General features: G+C 32.4%; 2 protein-coding genes across 2 annotated transcripts in view; both read left to right on the forward strand.

The window, feature by feature from the left end:
* Window positions 1–22239, forward strand: part of CLEC12A (C-type lectin domain family 12 member A) — a 340991-nt gene that overhangs the window by 47620 nt on the left and 271132 nt on the right. The gene's annotated exons all lie outside the window — the stretch shown is intronic.
* Window positions 3237–18595, forward strand: KLRK1 (killer cell lectin like receptor K1; the record flags this gene model as incomplete). The annotated part of the gene is given in 6 exon segments (XM_082419271.1): window positions 3237–3342; window positions 7119–7138; window positions 7142–7211; window positions 7354–7443; window positions 11036–11123; window positions 13395–18595. Coding segments are annotated over 6 exon segments (492 nt in total). The 3' UTR covers window positions 13513–18595.

The following is a 22239-nucleotide window of genomic DNA, read 5'->3' on the forward strand; positions in this document are numbered from 1 at the left end:
GCAATAAAGAGAGAGTAATATAATGAGTGGTGTACACAAGGAAGAAGGAGAAAAGAGCCCTATTTAGGAGCAGAGATAGATCTGAGACACTCACATACATCAGAAATGAAATAATATTGGCCATAAGTTGATAATTATTTAAATTAGGCATATGATGATTCATCACGGAATTTTTATTTTGTATACACTTATATTTTCATTATTAAAAGGTCATATAAATACACACATATGCATATATACATATGTATGCATATACATGTAGGTATGTATGCATATACATGTACCTATGTAGTATATATATGAAAGCCATCTCTCTGTTGTTTCAGCTTATATGATACAGCATACTTAATTCCACTCAAACTTATAAAAGCCTATGCACAAAATGATTAAGAAGTTTAATTTTTTCTCTATTTTTTCCACACAGTACTTATAACCATATTTCATTACAAATTTTTCACTTTTGAAAAAAATTCAGAAAGAGATTATGTGATCCCACCATTTGTTTCTTAAAACTCTGGTGACTTCTTATCACTGAATTCACCATTTTTAAGTCATAAAGTGATGTTAGGACCTAACATTTATTCCACCAAAAAGGGAAATTTTCTGTGTAGTGAGAGGCGGAAGTACTGTGGTTTGTGCTATGCTTTTTCAACAGAAAGACGAGATTAGAATAACACTTGTCATATCCTTTTCAGGGATCAGAATTGACTGGATATTGCTAGTATCAAATCTAAATCAGGAATTCAGGACGTGTCTGATTTTTTCAGGAGGCTCTTATCCACAAGAATCAGGACCTTCCTTCTCTAATCAGGTGTGTGTCTGTGTGTGTTTGTGTGTGTGTTTCTAACAACTATTGTTCAAGAAATAAGAAACTCTTGAGGTTTTAACCTCAAGAAAATTTCTAAAAATATTGGCGCCATAAGGTAATTCTAATTGTTTCTTAAGTGTTTGAATTGACTTACTGAAGGCAATGAATACTTGTTACTTCTGAGATATATTCTTCTCCACTTTATTTAATGATAGGTAAGTAGGATATACTTATTGAAGAATCAGAAGTTATGATATTACTATAAGATGTGACACACAACCTTACTTGCAAAATGAAACAAATTATTTTCATTGTTTCCAACTATCATGATCAAATGTAAAACAGTTTATACTTTTTAAAATCTAAGCACTGTGCACATTTATTAAACACCTTTTATTTTTTCCTGAGAGCTCTGCTAGGCAATGTTAAGATGTTACTATATAAACAAATGTGAGATTAGTTTTGTTAATGATGACAACGATATGGACAGAACTTTAATTAAAGTATACTAGGAAAAACCATTCAACAAAAATTCATATATCCTACCCAGACTTACCTTGCAAAGAAAGCAATTATCACCAATAAAGTTACCACCAAATAAAATAATACGACTATAAATAAAAAACTGTGTGTGTTATCATTCACTATCAGTGATGAAAAACATCTTTAAGTATCTTAGTGTAGGTGAACTAAAAACAGCTATTACATTTTTTAACATTTTGGTTTTTTATTTTGTAGCAAGAGAAAATTTAAAAGTTAATTTTACCTGGCTCTATATGAATTCTCATTTCCATTCTTTCCTTTTTCATGTCTGCATGGGTGAAATTTTTCTGTATTCTCACTTTTCTAATCTAAATATATCAACTCACCCCAAGGAGAGGAAGCAGGAAAAAAATTCCCATTTTTATTTTATTCAGTAATCCTTTGTAAAAAATGAAGAATTTGGATTCATCTGTGGGATAGATGGGCAGTCATAATTCTATGATGGGGTTGGTCCAACATCAGTGGGCCTATCACGGCGCAGGTACGTACTTTCCACGTAAATGTAGTTTGGTCTTTCTGTACAATTTTAAGATACCCAGAATTTGATACAAGCATATAAGTCATAGAAAAGTAATTTACTATGATTCACTTACGTTCATTTTATATTATGGTCATGTTATATTTTAAATCCTGGCTTCAGAAACTTGAAAGGTTTTTTCCCCCTTCATTTCATTAACTACCTAAAGGAAGGTATCTCACAATTTGAGATAACAGCCTTAGTATTTGGAGTTAGAACTGAGTTTTAATCAAAATTTTACCAGTCTCTAGCTTTGAGATATGGGACAATAACAGCCTCTATGGACTTACGTTTCCTTTTCTATTAAATAGAGATATAAAACATGCCATATTTACCTTAGTGGATTTCTATGATATTCAACTCAAGTGACATAAATTTGAAAGTGCTTTTTAAACTAAAAGTATTATAAATTACTCATAGGTGATAGGTTTATGCTGAATAAGCAGTATGATTTTGGCCACCTCTAAGATTTAATTTCTTCACCCATAAAATAATAAAAAATACTTACCTAAATAATAAATAAATAATAAATAAAATAATACCTACCTTTTTCACACACTTAATAATGAAGTTTAAATTAAATTACATATTGTATGTATAAACTAAAAAAATGTTTTAGTTTAATTTTAGGTGTAAAAGGTAATTCGTATTCACATTTCATTTATAAAAGGCTTTTACATATTCAGTAGTGATTATTTCAATAAGAAAAAGAAATTTTTCACTCGTGTTGTTCAGAGGTGAGATTCTTTACTTGTCGTTTTCCTAAAATTTTAGAACCTACTATTTTACTCTTTGTAAGTCCTTCACTATAAAGAACTTTACTACATGATTTACATTATTGATACTAGATGCATTTCATTTTCTTTTACTTTTTAAAATACCCACACCAGGTTTTGTTAATATTCTTTGTCTTCCTCCCTCCCTCCCCTCCCTCCCTCCCTCTCGCCCTTTCTTTCTGTCTCTCTTTCTCCGTTTCTTTCTTTCTTTCTTTTTTTCTTCTTGCAATTTGTGAAATTATTAACCTAGTAAACGTGGCTCTGTGAATTAAACACATGTTTAATGCCCTAGATCCCTGTCTTTTTCATGATACAGTGTTTTTATTTTAATGTTATATTTCATTACACATTAAGAATTAACTTATTTTAATAGTACATAGGATCTTGCTGAAGATGTCTTGCCATAGAATAAATATAACTTTATTTATATTACAAAGTATAAAAATCATAACAAAGTAATACAAAACAAAAGTAACTTGATGTTGTACTTTAAAAAGGATATGAATGGAAATGGCAACTTAAATTTTAAACAATTATGATTCAAGTGGCAGAAAGGCCATGATACAGTGGCCTGAATTGTTTTTTCCCAGAGATGAGTGAATCTCATAATCATGCCAGTGAACTGGTAAAACATGGTGCTTCTACACGACAGCAAAAGAGAACATGTACATCAGTCACAAGCAAATGTGGAGAAAACTGTAAGTCCTATATTCCATTTGTCTTCTCTCAGTGTACTGAGGTGAATCTTAGAAACTGTGATTAAACTGGTGATAAATGTTCAGTTTATTTTACCTTCATGAGGAAAGCAGAATGAGATTAACTCTCATATACTATTGAAATATATAATAAAGTTTATCATGTTTAGGATCTTTTCATGCTCTAAAAATGATGAAATTATCATAATAATGAAGACAGTAGTTTCTTAGGGATTGCTGAACAACTAGCTTTAAGGAGGAGTAAATAGAAATGGAAAACAGAAGAGAAAACAAATACCAAATTTCCTTCAGTTATGTTCTTAAACAGTATGGAGGAGATGACTTGATTGCTATTCACAGAAATGTTTCTGGGTGGTGAAGAAGATGTGTTCTCTGTCCTTTACCAAGCCAGAATATGAAAAATAAAGCCTGAAATAGCTTCTACAAAAGGAAAAACAAGAGACTACTCTCACCTATAAATTTTGATTAAATGTTAAAAAATAAATTATCAAATAGCATCATTTCACAATGATTAATAACAGGGATGAAACTGTGCTGTATGTAATAATTAAAGGGGAAAGATTGTACGATCATATGCATAATGTTGAAAAGTTTTCAGATAAAAATCAATATGAATTCTTAATTAAAAATAATTTTAAAAACCTCTGAAATATAAGTACTGCCTTTGATATATTTTTTTCAAAAGCTATCATTATGCTAATTGATAAATGGTAGCAGCATTTTCATTGTAGTTAGAAAAAGAAGAATTTTTATTATCATTACTGTTGAGTAATATTGATTGTTTTGCTGGTATTAGCTGACATGAATAAACCAGAAAAGGAAAAAAAGTAAATGATATAAAATTAGAATTAAAAGACAAAATTAATATTATTTGAAGAAATATGTGATTTAAAATATCTTTTAAAACTTTACTCAAAATATTACAAACAATAAGGGTATCTAATAAGTGGACTTGATTGAAAATAAGATATAAAAATCAATTGCCTTACTAACTACAAAAACAAGGAAAATGTGATGAAAGAAAAGTGCCATATTTATAAAACAAAATATCAGAAAAAAACAGAAGTAAACTTTTAAATTGAAAACCCTGGAAATAAATTTATTAATTTAAAGTTGTACTGATGAAAGTAAAGTAAAACATGCATAATAGAAATAGAAACTCTTCAAGGGTAAAAGTCAACATTTTAAAGATGTCAATCATCTCTCTATATACATTTAATGTGATTCTACATAACTAATGAAAACCTACTGTTTAGCACAGGGAACTCTACTCAATGCTGTGTGGTGACCTAAATGGGAAGGAAATCCAAAAAAGCGGGGTTTTATGTGTACGTATAGCTGATTCACTTTGCCATACAGTGTAAACTAACACAATATGGTAAAGCAACTATACTCCTATTAAAAAAATAAATAAATAAAGTGACAGGTTCTTGAAAAGCTGATTTGAAATTTCTTAAGGCACATATGAAGTGTAATGATAGGGAAAATCATCTGAAAAAGAAATGTAATATTATACTGTGGACACTAACAAATACTCAAGCATATTAGAAAATTTTACATATGGTTTAAATGGAAAGACAGACTAAAAAATATAGGAATAAATGCAAGTACAAATTGGAATGTACTGTATGCTAAAGGTAGTATTTCATATCAGTGAGAACACATTGATTTATTGAGCAAATATGTTAGAAAAATTCAATCCCCACTTGGAAAATAATTTTTTTAATAAATTTGAGCTCCTACATCATTTATTACATACACACACTACCAAATAAACTAAATACAAAAGGAAACCATATAATATTATGGAGGAACATGGGCATAACTTATTTTATAAACTCAGAATAATGAAGGCATTTTTATTCATATCAGGAAAAGCATAAGCCATAAAGGAAAGTTTGATCAAGTCAACCATTACCCATTTTGGCACCCCGAAAGTATCATATGTAAAGTTAAAACAGAAATGGGATCTGAGATGTGTATTTGAAAAACATATGGCATGAAGTGAACTAATATTTTCAGCCTGAAAAGTAAGAAACAAACAAGCTATTTAATACAAACAAGAGCAGTCTCAGGGAAATAAAATAAAAACATTATTTTTCCACAGAAAAAAGATGTTTAATCTTATTCATAACAGGAAAAACAAAGTTAAAATTTGGAAAATAATACTGCTTATCTTGTTTATACATTTTTAAAATGTGAGTAATATTTAGCATGGAGGAAAGTGTGAGGAAACAGGCTTTTAAATTTATTTTTGGTACTACGTAAATTGGTAGACCTTCTTTGGACTAAAACTTTCAATCATTACAAAAATTAAAATGCATATGTCCTTTGATTTAGCAACTACCCTTTTGGGAATTTCTCCTAGGGAGCTACTCAAAAATATGCACAGATAAGTATGAAATGTTACTCATATTATTATATCTAATAGCAAAAACTAAGAAAATTTAAATATGCATTGGAAAAAAATAAAAATCTGCCAATAATTAGATTTTGTCCATATACTAATGAAACACAATGCAAGCAGGTATTTATAAAAATTTGACCACTTTATAAGACATGATATGGAATAATCACTGGATATTTTCTTAATGTTTCCAGAATATTTTGTGTAGTTTCTTAACTATGTGTTTTTAAAAGAGAGTTGAAGGGAATTGTCCGTATTTCTTATTGTATCTGCATGGAAAACTGTAAATGTTTTTTTCTTCTTTTATTTTTTTTTGAATTTTATTTTATTTTATTTTTTTTATACAGCAGGTTCTCATTAGTTATCTATTTTATACATATTAGTGTATATATGTCAATCCCAATCTCCCATTTCATCACACCACCACCACCACCACCCCTGCTTTCCCCCCTTGGTGTCTATATGTTTGTTCTCTGCATTTGTGTCTCTATTTCTGCCTTGCAAACTGGTTCATCTGTACCATTTTTCTAGATTCCACATATATGCGTTAATATACAATGTTTGTTTTTCCCTTTCTGACTTACTTCACTCTGTATGACAGTCTCTAGGTCCATCCACGTGTCTACAAATGACCCAATTTCGTTCCTTTTTATGGCTGAGTAATATTCCATTGTATATATATATATATATATATATATATATATATACCACTTCTTCTTTATCCATTCGTCTGCTGATGGGCATTTAGGTTGCTTCCATGTCCTGGCTACTGTAAATAGTGCTGCAGTGAACATTGGGGTGCATGTGTCTTTTTGAATTATGGTTTTCTCTGGGTATATGCCCAGTAGTGGGATTGCTGGGTCATATGGTAATTCTATTTTAAGTGTTTTAAGGAACCTCTGTACTGTTCTCCATAGTGGCTGTATCAATTTACATTCCCACCAACAGTGCAAGAGGGTTCCCTTTTCTCCACACCGTCTGCAGCATTTGTTGTTTGTAGATTTTCTGATGATGCCCATTCTAACCGGTGTGAGGTGATACCTCATTGTAGTTTTGATCTGCAGGAAAATTGTAAATTTTTAAAATAGTAACTGTGATTTATTCTAAAGGAAAACTAGGGAACTTGAAGAAAGGAATAGGAGGGGATAATACATTTTTATACCCTTATTTTTTAATAATTTACAAAATATATGTTTTACCTTTTCTGAGAAAAATAATTATGGAAAAGCACTGATATCATGCCTCCCCCATTAAAAAAAAGAAAGTCTCTAGCATTTATATTAAACAGAAAGATACCAGAACCATTTATCCTTTTTCTCATTTTTCTCACTCTTTTTTTTTTCTTTGAAAGCATCTCCATTTTTTCTTGCCTGATCCATTGCTGTAGCTATGGGGATTCGTTTCATTGTAAGGGTAGTGATATGCAGTGCCATGATCATAAATTGTAAGTGATAACATAGAAGTGAATAACAGTATTATTGATCAAATGATTGTAATGAGTTACTTTGATTAGTATTCAGAAGCACAGAAATATAAACTAGCAATATTGAGTGTATTTTCTTTATTGAGCTTATACTTTTGCTTAGGCTATCAGTTACTAACAATACAAACCCTTTCAATAACTGTGATTATTTTAATAGCATTATTCAACCAAGAAGCTCCAATTTCTTTGAAAGGTAAGTGAAAATTTTCTAATATTTTGAAGCACAAACTGCATGCATCTGGGTATAGGCATGTATCCAATGACATGAACAAGAAAGTGAATAAGAAAATGATTAATTCTTGTCCACAATTCACTGTAAATTTATTTATTTATTTATAATGAGGAAGTACTTGTAAAAAGTAGAGGACATAGTTTTGGCACCTCTCTTTATATAAATGTGTAGAGATATGTCATTGGGTCCCCACATATTTTGAAATATTGTGTTTTCATTTTCATTCAGTTAAAAATAGTTTTTAAATTCCCTTTTGCATTAGTTTGATCTATTGATTATTCAGAAGTGTGTTATTTAGTTTCTAATATTTGGGACTTTTCCTGATGTCTTTCTATTATTGCTTTCTAATTTAGTTCCATTTTGATCACAGAACATACTTAGTATGACCTAAATCCTTTTAAATTTATTGAGATTAGTTTTATGGACAGACAATTGTCTCTCTTTGGGAATGTTCTGTATGCACTTTAACAGAATGTGTATTACATCGTTCTTGGGTAGAGTGTTCTATAATTTCAGTTAAGTCAAGTTGGTTGAGAGTGTTGCTCAAGTTCTCTGTATCCTTTCTGATTTTCTGTCTATTTGTTCTATCATCGAGAGAGAGGTATTGAAATCTTAGACTTATAATTATGGATTTATGTATTCTGCTTCCAGTTCAAACAGTTTTTGCCTAACGGATTTTGAAGTTCTGTTATTAGATGCATAAATGTTTAGGATTGTTGCATACTTTCTATAAACTTATGACTCTATCATTATGCAACAAGTCCTGTCTCCTTAATGATATTTTGTGCTATGAAATTCTACTTTGTCTAGTATAAATATTTCTACTCCAATTGATTAGTGTTAGTATGGCATGTATTTTTGCATTCTTTTATTTTTAACCTATATGTTTCTTTATATTAAAAGTGACTCTCTTGTAGACAGAGTACAATTGGATTAACTTTTTTATCAAGTCTGACAATCTCTGCCTTTTTAAATGGGAAGTTTAAAACATTTACATTCAATGTGATTATTTAAATGTTTACATTTAAGCCTATTATCTTGCTATTTGTTTATTCGTTCAATTCCTCCTTTTCAGTCTTTTAAGAATATTCTAATTTATTATAAAATGTTATCTACTTATCTATTTTCTTTCTTACTAGGTATCGCTATTTGTTTTATTTTAAAGTTTTCTCTGAAGTTTATTACATTTATCTTTAGCTGATCAATTGCTATTATATCACTCATGTATAGTATAGGATTCTCGTAAAAGTATCTTTTCATTTCTCCCTTCCCAAACTTTGTACTATTTTTCTGTCTTTATCAAGATATGGCTGACATATAATATTGTGTAAGTTTAAGGTATACAATGTGATGATTTGATACACATATATACCATGCAACAATTATCACAAAAAGGTTATTTAACACATCCATCACCTCACATGACTACAATATTTTTAAAACACTTAAGATTAACTCTCTTAGCAACTTTCAAGTATGTAATACAGTATTGTTAACTATAGTCACCATGCTGTATGTTAGATATATTATTAGATAATGTAGATATATTATATTTGTTTATTTAAGATCTTCCTCTTCTCTTAATGTAGGCCTTTATTGCTACAAAATTCCCTCTTAAAACTGCTTTTGCTGCATCCCATAATTTTTGGTATGCTGTGTTTCCATTTTCATTTGTCTCACACATTGTTTGATGTTCCTTTTGAATTCTTCTTTGACCCATTGTTTGTTCAGGAGCATGTTTAATTTCCCTGTATTTGTGAATTTTTATTTTTCCTCCTGCTATTGATTTCTAGTTTCATGCCACTGTGGTCAGAAAATGTACTTGATATAATTTCAATCTTTTAAAATTTGTTAAGGCTTGCTTTGTGGCGCAGTATATGATCTATCCTGGAGAATGTTCCATGTGCCCTTCAGAAGAATATATATTCTGTTGCTTTTGGATGGAATGCTCTGTATATGTCTTTTAGGTTCATTTGATGTATAGTATTATTCAGGTTTACTATTTCCTTATTGATTTTGTCTGGATGATTTATTCAGGGTTGAAAGCAGGATATAGAAGCCCCGTATTGTTATTTTATTGCTACCTTTTTATCCTTTCAGTTCTGTTAATATTTGCTTTACTTAGGTGCTCCAATACTGGATGCATATATATTTACAATATAATAATTTTATCCTCTTGATTAATTGACCCTTTTATCACAACACAGTGACCTTCTTTGTCTCTTGTGACTGATTTTGACTTAAAGTCTCTTTTGTCTGATATAAGTATAGTCACTCCGGCTCTCTTTTGGCTACCACTTGCATGGAATGTCTTCTTTCATCAGTTCACTTTTTGCCTACATGTGTCCTTAAAGCTAAAGTAAGTTCCTTACAGGCAACACATTGTTTTTTTAATCCATTCAGCCACTCTGTAATAGGTCTTTTTAATTCTCCCTCTCACTGGGCTTTAATAACTTTTCTTTATAACTGGATTTGAGAAATTTCTTTGTAATATGCTTTAGTTTAGATTTTTTTATATCCCTCCTGCTTGTGTTTTGTTGAAGCTCTTGGATCTATGAGATTATAATTTTTGGCAAAATTAGAAAATTTACTGTTACTGTTTCTTCATATATTTTTCCTTTCCCATTTCTCTTTCCTCTACCTAAGATGCTACAATTACAGGTGCATTAAGCCCATTGAAATTGTGATAAAGTTAACTGATGCTCTGCTCATTTATTTTCCTCTTTGTGTTTCATTTTGGATATTTTCTATCATCCTGAATTCAAGTTTACTAATCTTTCCGTCTGCAATGCCTAATATTTCCTCATTCTATAAAGTGTGTATTTTATCTCAGACTTTGAAGCTTTCATTTGTAGAAGTTTGATTTGGCTAATATCTCTTGAATCTCCCATGTATTTCCTTAACTTTTTGAATATATGGAATACAGTCATAGTTGTTGTTATAATGCCCTCATCTGCTCATTCTAACATCTGTGTTTGTTCCGAGTCAGTTTTGATTGATGCATTTTCCTCCTTTTTATGGTCATATTATTTTATTTCTTGTTTACTTTTTTAAAAAATTCCAAATGCTATGTATTTTACCTTCTTTGGTGAGGCATATTTTTTACTTTAAAGTATACACATGAACTTTTAATCTGGGGCATAGATAGGTTACTTGGAACCAGCTTGATGCTCAACCTACAGTTAATTATCCCCCACTACTGAGGCAAGACCCTTCAAAGTAATCTACCCAAAGCCTTTTGAAATGTGAGGTTTTACAATTTGGTTGGTGAAAATGAGCATGATTTCAGATCCCATATAAGCACTAAGTACTTTTCCCTCTAAACTTTTAGATAGCTCCTTCTTTGTCCTTAGGTAGTTTTCTTATACATATGCATTGATCAGTGCTCTGCTAATACTCAGGTGAGACCTTCTGAATACCCTCAGATTTGTTCAACTCTCTCATCTCAAGTACTATGTCCTGTGAACCACAGATGTCTTGGTCTTTCTGAACTCTCGGATATCCTATGTATTCTGTTTCTATAGCTTGCTCTTTTAACCACTTGATTATACAGCTCAACTGTGTGTACCAGGACCAAGTGACAATATCCTAGTATTCATAGAGTTTATGAATATAGCCTTAATCCTTTTGATGAATGCTAGGTGAGCTCTCTAAAAAGGTCAGTTCCATCATTTGGAGGATCTGGCCTTTCACTACACTGTTTAGTAATTTTTCCATGCTGACACAAAGATCAGGAATAAAACCTAGGTGGTTTGTCACTTCTGCTTTCCTCAAGTCTCATAATACCACAGATGAAACAAAAGTTCTCTAGACTATAAAGTTTTCTAATTTTTTATTTCAAGTATATATTACTTATTTGCATCTTTAATTTTTAACAAGCATAATAAAAACAGTCCAAAGAACATCAATATTAGCATCAAGTTAATTAGGAGTTTTCTATCTGTCAGTTTTAAGCATTTTATATATGTCATCTCACAAAGTACTCTTTAAAACCTTATATAACAGGTAATATTTTTAATCTAATTTTTCTGGTAAGGAACTGAGTCTTAGAGCGTATAATAATTCATCTAAGCTGTAAAGTGAGTAGTAGCTGCATTAGGGATTCAAACATATATCTTTCTGACTCTACAGCCAGAAATATTAAATTACTAAAAAAAAAACAACCCTTCTTTTCACTGATTTTAAAGTTTACTTTGCACTCTAATGGTTAGTTGACAGTAATCAATGAACAACATTTTACTGTCATGGGTTCCTTTCAAGTAACAGGGACTTGTATTCATTATAACATTGTAAAAGGGACTACCTACCCTCCTATTTCATTATATACTTGGAACTTGAAGGTCCTGGTACACCTTAGATTTGATCTGGGGTGGTCTCATTTCTGTGTTACTCAAGTTTTACTTTTGACAAAAAAGAGTTTATTCTCTGGAAATACTAAGATTTTGTGTCACCCCATCTCAATATGTTTCAGTCTGCAGTGCAAAATTTTGTTTTTGCTAGAAGCAAAACAACTAGCATACTAAATTTCTGTTTCTGCATGCAATTAATATTTGTTGAGTGTGACTCAATTTCCAGGAACTATGCAGAAATTACTACAGAGATGATTAGGACATAACTCCTTCAAGAGCTTCACACTTCAGTCAGAGATATAGTTATAAATAAATAAAGTATAATCCAGTGTAATCAGTACCCTGGTGAAATGTGATGAGAGTAGTATGGGAAAACAAACACAGAAATTGAAGAAACATATGAAAAAAGTGAGACTAAAAAAAAATGAGGCTTTAATGTACATAGGTTGAGACCAACTAAGAGGAGTCACTAAAAATCTGTTGATTGTTTTTCTTACAGTGGCTAGTTTTTGCTGTATCAAGAGAGTTCATTCTCTTGTCCTTTTAAATACATATACTATCAAACCATGATACTTTTTTATTTTGTCAGTTTCACATTGATGTAGCATCATTCCTCTTCCCTCAGCCTTCAATTTCCCACTGGTTCCCAGTGGAAAATAAACCACCATTTATTACATTAATTATATAACTACAAAATACTCAATATCCCAGGCTAAATAGATATACAGCTATAACTATCTCTACATGAAATGCCTACACACACACACAAACACACAAACACACACACACACACTTATGTATGTGTGTGTATATACATATCAGAGGATTTCACAATTTATTTTAATATTTTTTTAATAAATTTATTTATTTATTTATTTATTTGGCTGTGTTGGGTCTTCGTTTCTGTGCGAGGGCTTTCTCTAGTGGCGGCAAGCGGGGGCTACTCCTCATCGCGGTGCGCGGGCCTCTCACTGCCGCGGCCTCTCCTGTTGTGGAGCACAGGCTCCAGACGCGCAGGCTCAGTAGTTGTGGCTCACGGGCCCAGTTGCTCCGCGGCATGTGGGATCTTCCCAGACCAGGGCTCGAACCCGTGTCCCCTGCATTGGCAGGCAGATTCTCAACCACTGCGCCACCAGGGAAGCCCTATTTTTATATTTTTACCAAGTAAAATTGCATATATCTGAAGAAGATTATTTTTGCACAAAACGTGACGTCTGCTGACTTCTAAATTGAATTCTGAATTCACTTCTAATCTATTTGTTTTAATTTTTTTAACTTTCATTTTGACTCACATACATAGATGAAGAGATTTCAGACTTTTTAAAATGACTAATTTCTAATGTATAAAAAAAAGTAGCACATAATTTATAATAGAATGAAAATTTTAATGTTATTATCTGAGTTGGCTATATTTTGCATATCTATGAATTAAGAAAGGCCGGGCATGGTCCCAAAATCTCCTGAAATGATATTATTTCAGTACCTATATTTAAATATTATTTCATTTTTGTATTTTTGCATTAGTAAAGTTATGAATATAATTTGTCCTTTTCTCTAATCGAGACTAACAATGGTTGAAATGCAGAACGGAAACTGTGCAGTCTATGGCTCAAGTTTTAAAGCTTATACAGAAAACTGCTTAACTCCAAACACATATATCTGCATGCAGAGGATTGTGTAAAAGCTTATAATTTATAAAATGTGATGTATTCAAAGACACAAAAGCCATTCTCTGAGTGTTCTCCTTGAAGAAAACTTCCAGAAGAAAATTCTACCAATAGTTATTGAATTATTTTTCCATGTACAACATATCATAAAAATTTCCTTGCAGGGAAGACCAACAATTGAAGAATTTATCTTTTATAACAAAGTTTTGGGTTTTTTAAAAAATTAAGTTATGAACAGATTCATTTTTATATTTAATAAACTGTTGATAATACCCAGTGTTGAGCTAAATTTTAAACTATAATTTTATTAAGTATGCACAAGTATTAAACTAATAACGCTTTTAGATCCTTTCAAACTTGAAAGTTTTAAAAATTAAATAAAATTAAGGAACCTTCATACTGTTCTCCATAGTGGCTGTACCAATTTACATTCCCACCAACAGTGTAGGAGGACTCCCTTTACAGCATTTATTGTTTGTGGATTTTTTGAGGATGGCCATTCTGACTGGTGTGAGGTGATATCTCATTGTAGTTTTGAGTTGCATTTCTCTAATAATTAGTGATGTTGAACATCTTTTCCTGTGCCTCTTGGCCATCTGTATGTCTTCTTTGGAGAAATGTCTAAATAGATCTTCTGCCCATTTTTTGAGTGGCTTGTTTTAATGATATCAAGCCGCATGAGCTCTTTGTAAATTTTGGAGACTAACCCCTTGTTGGTCACATCATTTGCAAATATTTTCTCCCATTCTGTGGGTTGTCTTTTCATTTTGTTTATGGTTTCCTTTGCTGTGCAAAAGCTTTTGAGTTTAATTAGGTCCCATTTGTTTATTTTTGTTTTATTTTCATTACTCTGGGAGATGGATCAAAAAAGATATTACTGCGATTTATGTCAGAGAGTGTTCTGTGTTGTTTTCCTCTAAGAGTTTTATGGTGTCCAGTCTCATATTTAAGTCTTTAATCCATTTTGAGTTTATTTTTGTATACGGTGTTAAAGAATGTTCTAATTTCATTTTTTTACATGTAGCTGATAGAGCTACCATATGATCCTACAATCCTACTCCTGGGCATATTTCCAGAGAAAAACATGGTCCGAAAGGATGCATGCACCCCAATGTCCATTGCAGCACTGTTTACAATAGCCAAGACATGAAAGCAACCTAAATGTCCATTGACAGAGGAATGGATAAAAAAGTTGTGGTACATATATACAATGCAATATTACTCGGCCATTAAAAAGAATGAACTAATCCCATTTACAGCAATATGAATAGACCTAGAGATTATCATACTGAGTGAAGTAAGTCAGACAGAGAAAGAGAAATGTCGTATGACAGTGCTTATATGTGGAATCTAAAAAAAATGATACAGATGAACTTATTTGCAAAACAGAAACAGACTCACAGACTTTGAGAGCAAACTTATGGATATCGGCAGGGGAGGGATAGTTAGGGGTTTGGGATTGTCATGTACACACTGCTATATTTAAAATAAATAGCCAATAAGGACCTACGGTTTAAAAAAAATGGAGAGGGGACAAGAGAATGATATAGATGAGATGAGATTGGCCATGTGTTGATAATTCTTGAAGCTAATTGATGGATTCACGGGGATTTATTACACTACTCCTTCCAGTTTTGTGCATGTTTGAAATTTTCCATAATAAAAATGTTTTAAAAAATTAAATAAAATTAAAGCTTGGTGGAGGGTATATGAGATTTCCTTAAATTTTCTATACTTGGAATTTTCAAAATGAAAGTTGAAAAATCAACAAATACACCCTCCAATCTTCAAAATTCCTCTACAAATTTAATATTGCCCATGACATGTTTGGCAGAAATTGAATTACTCCTTGCAATAAGAATATGGCACTGATTGCTACAAAACTTAGAAAATAAATAGTTGAATTTGAAGGGGATTTACAAGGCTTTTAGGAAAAGAATGGCCTCTGGGTTGAAACCTGTAGAATGACTAGAAATTGTCTGGGCAAATCATTAGGGTAACAGAATTTTTGGCAAATGAAATAATACTTGCAAATGTGCAGTCATTGGAAGAGTCTTTGACTCTAAGGAAAGATGGTTTGGTGGAAGCAGAATGATGGAAAAGATGAGGAGCGTAAGAAGTGGTGGAGAGAAAAGCAGAGGCTAAATCATTCAGGGTTTCGTATACTCTAGTAATAACTTTGGATTTTATTCTCAGTGCAATTGCCCTTTGTATATTTTATGAAGGGTATTAAGAAGTGGGTTGAACAGCATTTTAGGTGGAAATTAGTATAAAATGCCATGGAGAAAATGATTTATTTTCTACATAGCCAATTAAGGGCTGAGGAATGTATTGGTCCAAATTAGTTTTTAAATTATTGTCTGAATTTGTAATATACACCACACAGAATTAACAAAATTTAACATTTAGTCACATTTGCTTTAAGATTTTATTATTAAATGTTTAAGTCATAAAAAAGCATGCAAAGAAGCACATATGTTTGCTTTGGAAAAATTAAGCAACTTAAATTGGGCTTTGCTTCTGTTTCTGGAACTAAGGAAGGGAAGATATTAGGTTCCACTAAAAATAACAAAAAAAGTTTTATGATATTGTTGTATATTATAGCTTAGAGAAAACATTGTTAAACCAAAAATGGTAAAAACTCTGTAGAAACTCAGAATTCAGTGAAAATGAAAACCCTAAGAGAAAAGCAACCACAGAAACTGGCTTTCATTCTGAGGGTTTGTAATAACCTTGGGGAACTTTAGTTTCTGTTTTGAGCACTGGAAACACACAGTAAAGCCCAGGGGCCATCTAACCTAAAAAGTTGAATACAAGTTTTCTTTCTAAAGGTGGGACCCTCAAAGGCTACAATAACAAATAAAACCTACATTTCAGGAAATAGTAACAAGGACACTTGTTAGTGAAGCAAATAGTATATGCCCCAAAATATGCCTCTTTGACATAAAAACTATTTTGAGCTAAAGATAATTAAGAAGCAACTTGAAATCACTATCTTGAATATATTTGCACCCCATTTTCATAGCACCATTATTCACAAAACCAAGATGTGGGTACAACCTAAGTGTCCATCAATCATCAACAGATGAATGGATAAAGAAAATGTGGTATATAAACAAGGGAATACTATTCAGGGATAAAAAGGAAGGAAATCCTGCTATTCATGACAACATGGATGAACCTGGAGAGCATTACACTAAGCAAAATAAACCAGACACAGACATATACTCTATGATCTCAGTTACATGTGGAATCTAAAAAAGCCGAATTCATAAAAACAGAGAGTAGAATCATGGTTGCCAAAGGCTAGGGGGAGGGGGAAATGGGAAGATGTTGGTCACAAGGGGCAGACTTCCAATTATAAGATGAATAAGTTCTGGGGATTTACTGTACAGAAAGTTTCTAAGAGAGTATATCTGAAATGTTCTCACAGCACAACAAAAAAATGGTGATTATGTGAGGTTATAGATGCGTTAACTAACCTTATTGTGGTACTCATTTCACCATACACACGTGTATAAGTCATCACCTTGTATACTTTAAATTTACACAATGTTCTATGTCAATTGTATCTCAAACTTGTGAGGAAAAAAACCTGTTGGTGGTTTCCTTTTATCAACTAAACGAAACAAAACAAAAAACAAACAGAAATGGCAAATACAGGGAAAAGGTCAGTCTACCCTTCCCTTTTCTGTGTAAAGGCAGACTATAAACGCTCCTTTTACTTGAAACAGACCCTTATCTGCCCATTGACAGCACCAGATGAATCTGCAAACATTCCATTACTCGCCTCCCAGATATTTACCTTCCCACAGTTTGCTTCCCTGGGAAGCTTAAAATTGCTTACCTTTGCCCGATCATTTCTCTACAGATTTCCTGTTCTCTGTGAAGATAGAACAATATCTGTCTTCTAAGTCCTCACTTTGAATTACTCTTCCATTTAGTTTTCTCCCACATGATATGCACTGCATGTGTTAATAAACTTTTTCTCTTGTTAATCTGTTTCTTGGTTAACGAGACCCACCTGAAAACCTAAGATGGGTAGAGGTCAAGTTTTGCCTTCCCTGGACTAGTCTTGACCTCTGATGAAAAGAGAAAATAAAAATCTCCACTGAGCTTTTGTAATCACAAATGAGCCCTCTTTTTAGTTTATAGCCCAAAGCCTATACTAATACTTTCCAAAAGAAAGCAACTTCAATCCACTTTGTAAAGAATTTTGACAAATAACCTTCCAAATTTCTTGAACACAAAGACAAATATTGAGGAGGGGGGATGGGAAAGGATGTAAGAGGGAGGGAAAGAGAAGAAGAGAGAGCACATGCAAATATGATAATATTTTAACATTAAAGTAGTCTGGATAAAGGATATACAGTAATCCTTTGTACTACTTTTTCAGCTTTTTGTAAGTGTCAAAATACAAAGCTAAAATAAACAAACAAAAAACCCTGGAGTCATCCTTGAAGTCCCTCTTTCTCTTACACACCACTTCTAATACATCAGTAAATCTGACCAATATACATATATACATAAGTCATCATTTCTTGTCACCTCCATCACTATCAGACCTGCTGCTATTGACAAATTGCCAAAGTTTGATTTTCCTTAAATACTTTTATTTTACCTTAATCTTTGAAAGATATTTTTTACTGGATATAGAATATTATTTTGGTAGTTATTTTTGTTTGTCATTTTCAAAGTGCAACACCATGAATTTCTGCCTTCCATTATTTCTGTTAACTGCTTGGGTTACTGTTGTTCTCTTTCTCTGGCTACTATTAATATTTTCTCTTCATCTTTGTTGTCAGCATTTTGACTATGATATCCTTGTTATGGTTTTGTTTCTGTTTATCCTGTTCTGAGTTTGCCATGTTTTGTTTTGTTCTGTTGGGACGGTTTACTGCTCCCACTTTTTCTCTACTCTTGTCCCATGATTCCAGTTCTCCATAAATTTGCCTTGTTGAGTATGTAACACATTTTGTTCATCTATCTATCAGTTTTTCTTTTTCTACTTTATTTTGTCTCTGTGCTTGAGTTTGTGTATTTTTATACTGACCAGTCTTTCTGAGTTCACCAGTACTACACTTGCCATTTCAATCTGCTATTTAACTTATCCATTGAGTTCTTACTTTCAGATATTACAGCTTTCCAGTTTTAGAATGTCCATTTGGTTGTTTTTGGAAACAAATTTTCTAGTGAAATTCTTAACACATCTTAATTACATCTATTTTGTCTATATTTTCCCATAAATTTTGAACACATTTATCATAGTTTAAAGTCCTTTAAAGTCCTGGTCTGGTAACCCCACATAAGGACTGTTTGTGTAGCCTAATCTCGTGTGTGTGTGTGTGTGTGTGTGTGTGTGTGTATAGGTTGTTCTTGATTATTGATACTATTTTACTGCCTTTTTGAAAGTCTTATAATTTTTTGGATTGTATGTCAGATACTGTGTATAAAAAAGAACCACATTGGTCCAGATGAAGTTATCTTTCATGATAAAGTGGCCCATCTTTTAACTTCCTTCAAAGTGGATAGGGTGGGGATGTGATCACTTTAATTAGGGAATTAGAGGGATTAAGTTCTGGTAACACTGAGTTACTCTATTCCTGTAATCTATGAGAAATTCAGTTCATTTCTTCATTTATTTTCCTTTCAATTATTTACCATCTTACTACACAGAGCATCAAAATTTGACAGACGTCTTGAAGGTATTACCAGCCGTGTATTTCAGACCCACTATTCTTCAGCTTTGCCATTTTTTCCCCTTTGTTCATAGTAAAATCTCCACCACATTATTTTGTCTTGAAGCCATGCCTTCTACCAAAGGACAAATTTAGTTCTTAGCTTCTAGCTGTTCCTAGACTCAGCCATTGTCACCAGCTGTGACTGTGGTGCAGGTCTCCACTGTCGGTTCACTGATCCATCCATGGCTTCTATATACTGTTTTCTGTTTGTCTGTTTATAACCCCTTCTTCTGGTTAGTCTTTGCTCCCTAAACACCACAACTATTTGGGAGGTTTCTACTTTTTTTTTCCTTGGAATCTTTTGACTTCACTTCCTCTCTCTGTCTTATCTCAGAATTTAGCAAATGGCTTCTGGGAAAAGTGACAATTTGAGGACTTTTAAATCTCCAATATTGTCACTCTAGTCCATGTAACCAGTAACAGAAATTCATGACCCCCAGAACCTCAAAGTGTGACCTTATTTGGAAATAGGTTCTTTGTAGATGTAACTACGTTTAGGATGACAATGAAAGCATATTGGATTGTGCCCTAAATCCATGAGAATATCCTCATAAGAGAGCAATAGACACACAGAGATGCAGAGAAGGAGCAATGGAAGTTGGAGGTATAGACAATCATCCCATTGTCTCCAGGGTGTGTGGGGGGGAGTGGGATTGGTTCCAGGACCCCTGAGGATATCAAAACCCACAGATGCTCAAATCCCTCGTATAAAATGGAGTAGTACAGTCAGCCCTCTGTATCTGCATGGTTGGTTGGACCTGAGGATTCGGAAGGTGCACTCAGGGCTGACTGTCTTTGAATGATGCCAAGGATTGCCAGAATATCTTGTATTTTCACAGAGGTTTACTAGATTTCCTTTATACATTAGCATTTTGATACACAAGTTCTACAGTATATACAGTACAAAAAATTGTTTTTAATAATCAGTAACAGTTTTCTCCCTGGAAAAGTTCAGCTAGCTCCTTCAAGGCAAAGGATCTTCCAGAGGAACCAACTCTACCAAGATCCTGATTTCAAACTTCTGCTCTCCTGAACGATGAGAGAATTAATTTCTGTTGTTTTAAGCCACCCAGTTTGTGGTGATTTGTTATGACAGCAAACTAATACAAAGTACACTGGGAGAGTCCTAGAGAAGCAGAGAGCACACTTTCAGAAAATTTCATTATGTGCACATGTCTTGGAGTCAAACTATATTGAAGTTAAAATGACAAATCTGATACGTACTCACTTTGTAATCTCATGCAAGTTTACTTATTCAATTACCTTTTAATAAAATGCAGAATGGTAATAACTCAATCAGCAACCTAAATGAATTTTGAAAGTAAAATATTTAGCTTAGTATAAAATTTAGTATTTACTTAGTATTTTATTCCCTTCTTTCCATCTTTCCTGTCATTTCCTTGTTGATTTATTATGGCTACACCTGTTATGAAATCTAATATCTGTCCATATCTACACTGACTATTTAGATTTAGAAGAAAATAATATTATTCTTTACTGAAATTTTAAAACAGCAAGAGACTTTCTTGTTCAGGGTAAGTTGTGTGCCATCTAGCCAAACCCATTTCAGTTGTTGGTAGTTGTAGTATAAACTGATTGAAAACTTTTCTTTTTGCATACCACATTGCATTTTTGACAATTTTATTATAAAATTCTGCAGAGAGGAAGAGGAAAATAAATCAGAAAGTAGAGCTTTCCTTGAAAAGGAGGAATATAATAGTCTAAATGCTCATATTTCATGTAAACTTCCTTTTGGATTCTCTGTTCTTTATATCAAGAGAATCTGGAAGGATTAACCATAAATTCTTCAGCCATAAGCTGCATGTCCAGAGCTAATGACTCATTTATTCACTGAGCAATTTTTTTTAGTACACATTATATTCTAGGCATTTTCGTAAGTTTGGGGTTGTAAAAGTGAGCAAGAAGTCTTAAAACTGTAGTTGCTTAAATTAGGCACTGAAAAATTGAACAATATTCAATGAGCTTATGTAATGAGAAGTGACATATGCTACAAGAACAGAAATACAAGATCAAAGGAGAAGAATTCGCAGGGGATTTTAACAGGTTTTAGTGAACCAAGAATATTTTCCAAGGGGATCGTCTAATAAGCTAAAATCTTAAAAATGAGGATGTATTAACCGAGAGGCAACAGTTTGGGATGGGAGGTGAAAGAGATAAAATTTGTCACAGGTAAATGGAAAAAGGGCATAAAAGAGCATAGGGGGACCATGATGAATTTAAATAACTTTAAAACAGCTGGAGACCATGGCACACTTCCCTTAGAGCTGTGTTATGGAGAGTCCTTAACAGCAGAGGAAGCCAGAGAAATAGGTAGAAATCAGATCACAAGTGACCTTATCTACATGTTATTTGTACTTTACCCCAAGTGCTGGGGAAAACCACTCAGGTGTTATTGAAGTACACATTCAAAATTACAAATTGCAAAGATTTCTGTGACTATGATACGGAAGGTAGTTCAGAAGAATATAAAACTCGAGTGACTGCTGTCATTCTAAAATTTTCTGATACTGAAATTTATGAAACAAAAATCTTGTCTTTGCCATCTCTTCTTCAATATTCAGTTTAAGAAATCTTGAATCTAAATCAGTGTAATAATGGTGACATTCTTTCCAAGGAAGTGTGTTTCTTTAAAAACAGTAGCAGTTTTCTCCATACTGATGCCAGTTGTTTGAACAAGCAGGATATTTCCAAACTATTAAAAAATTAGAATATAACTGAATGACTTCCATCGTGCAAATCACATCCAGTAAATTGACACAGCAAATCTACTGTCTACAAATAAAAAGTCTTCTGATTTTTACATTATAGACTGTGTGCACTTAAATTTAGTAGTAAATTTATCTTAAATTAATAACTCACTTCTTTGAAAACATTTTGGTCTTCAAGACTCATAAGATGCATATTGGGAAACAATTTTTTAATGACAAAATTAGAAATGTATCGGGAAATATATCCAATATATATAACTGTTAAAATTGT

The sequence above is a fragment of the Balaenoptera physalus genome (genome assembly GCF_965194825.1).
Source record: "Balaenoptera physalus genome assembly, chromosome: 13".
In the NCBI taxonomy this organism is placed as follows: Eukaryota; Metazoa; Chordata; class Mammalia; order Artiodactyla; family Balaenopteridae; genus Balaenoptera; species Balaenoptera physalus.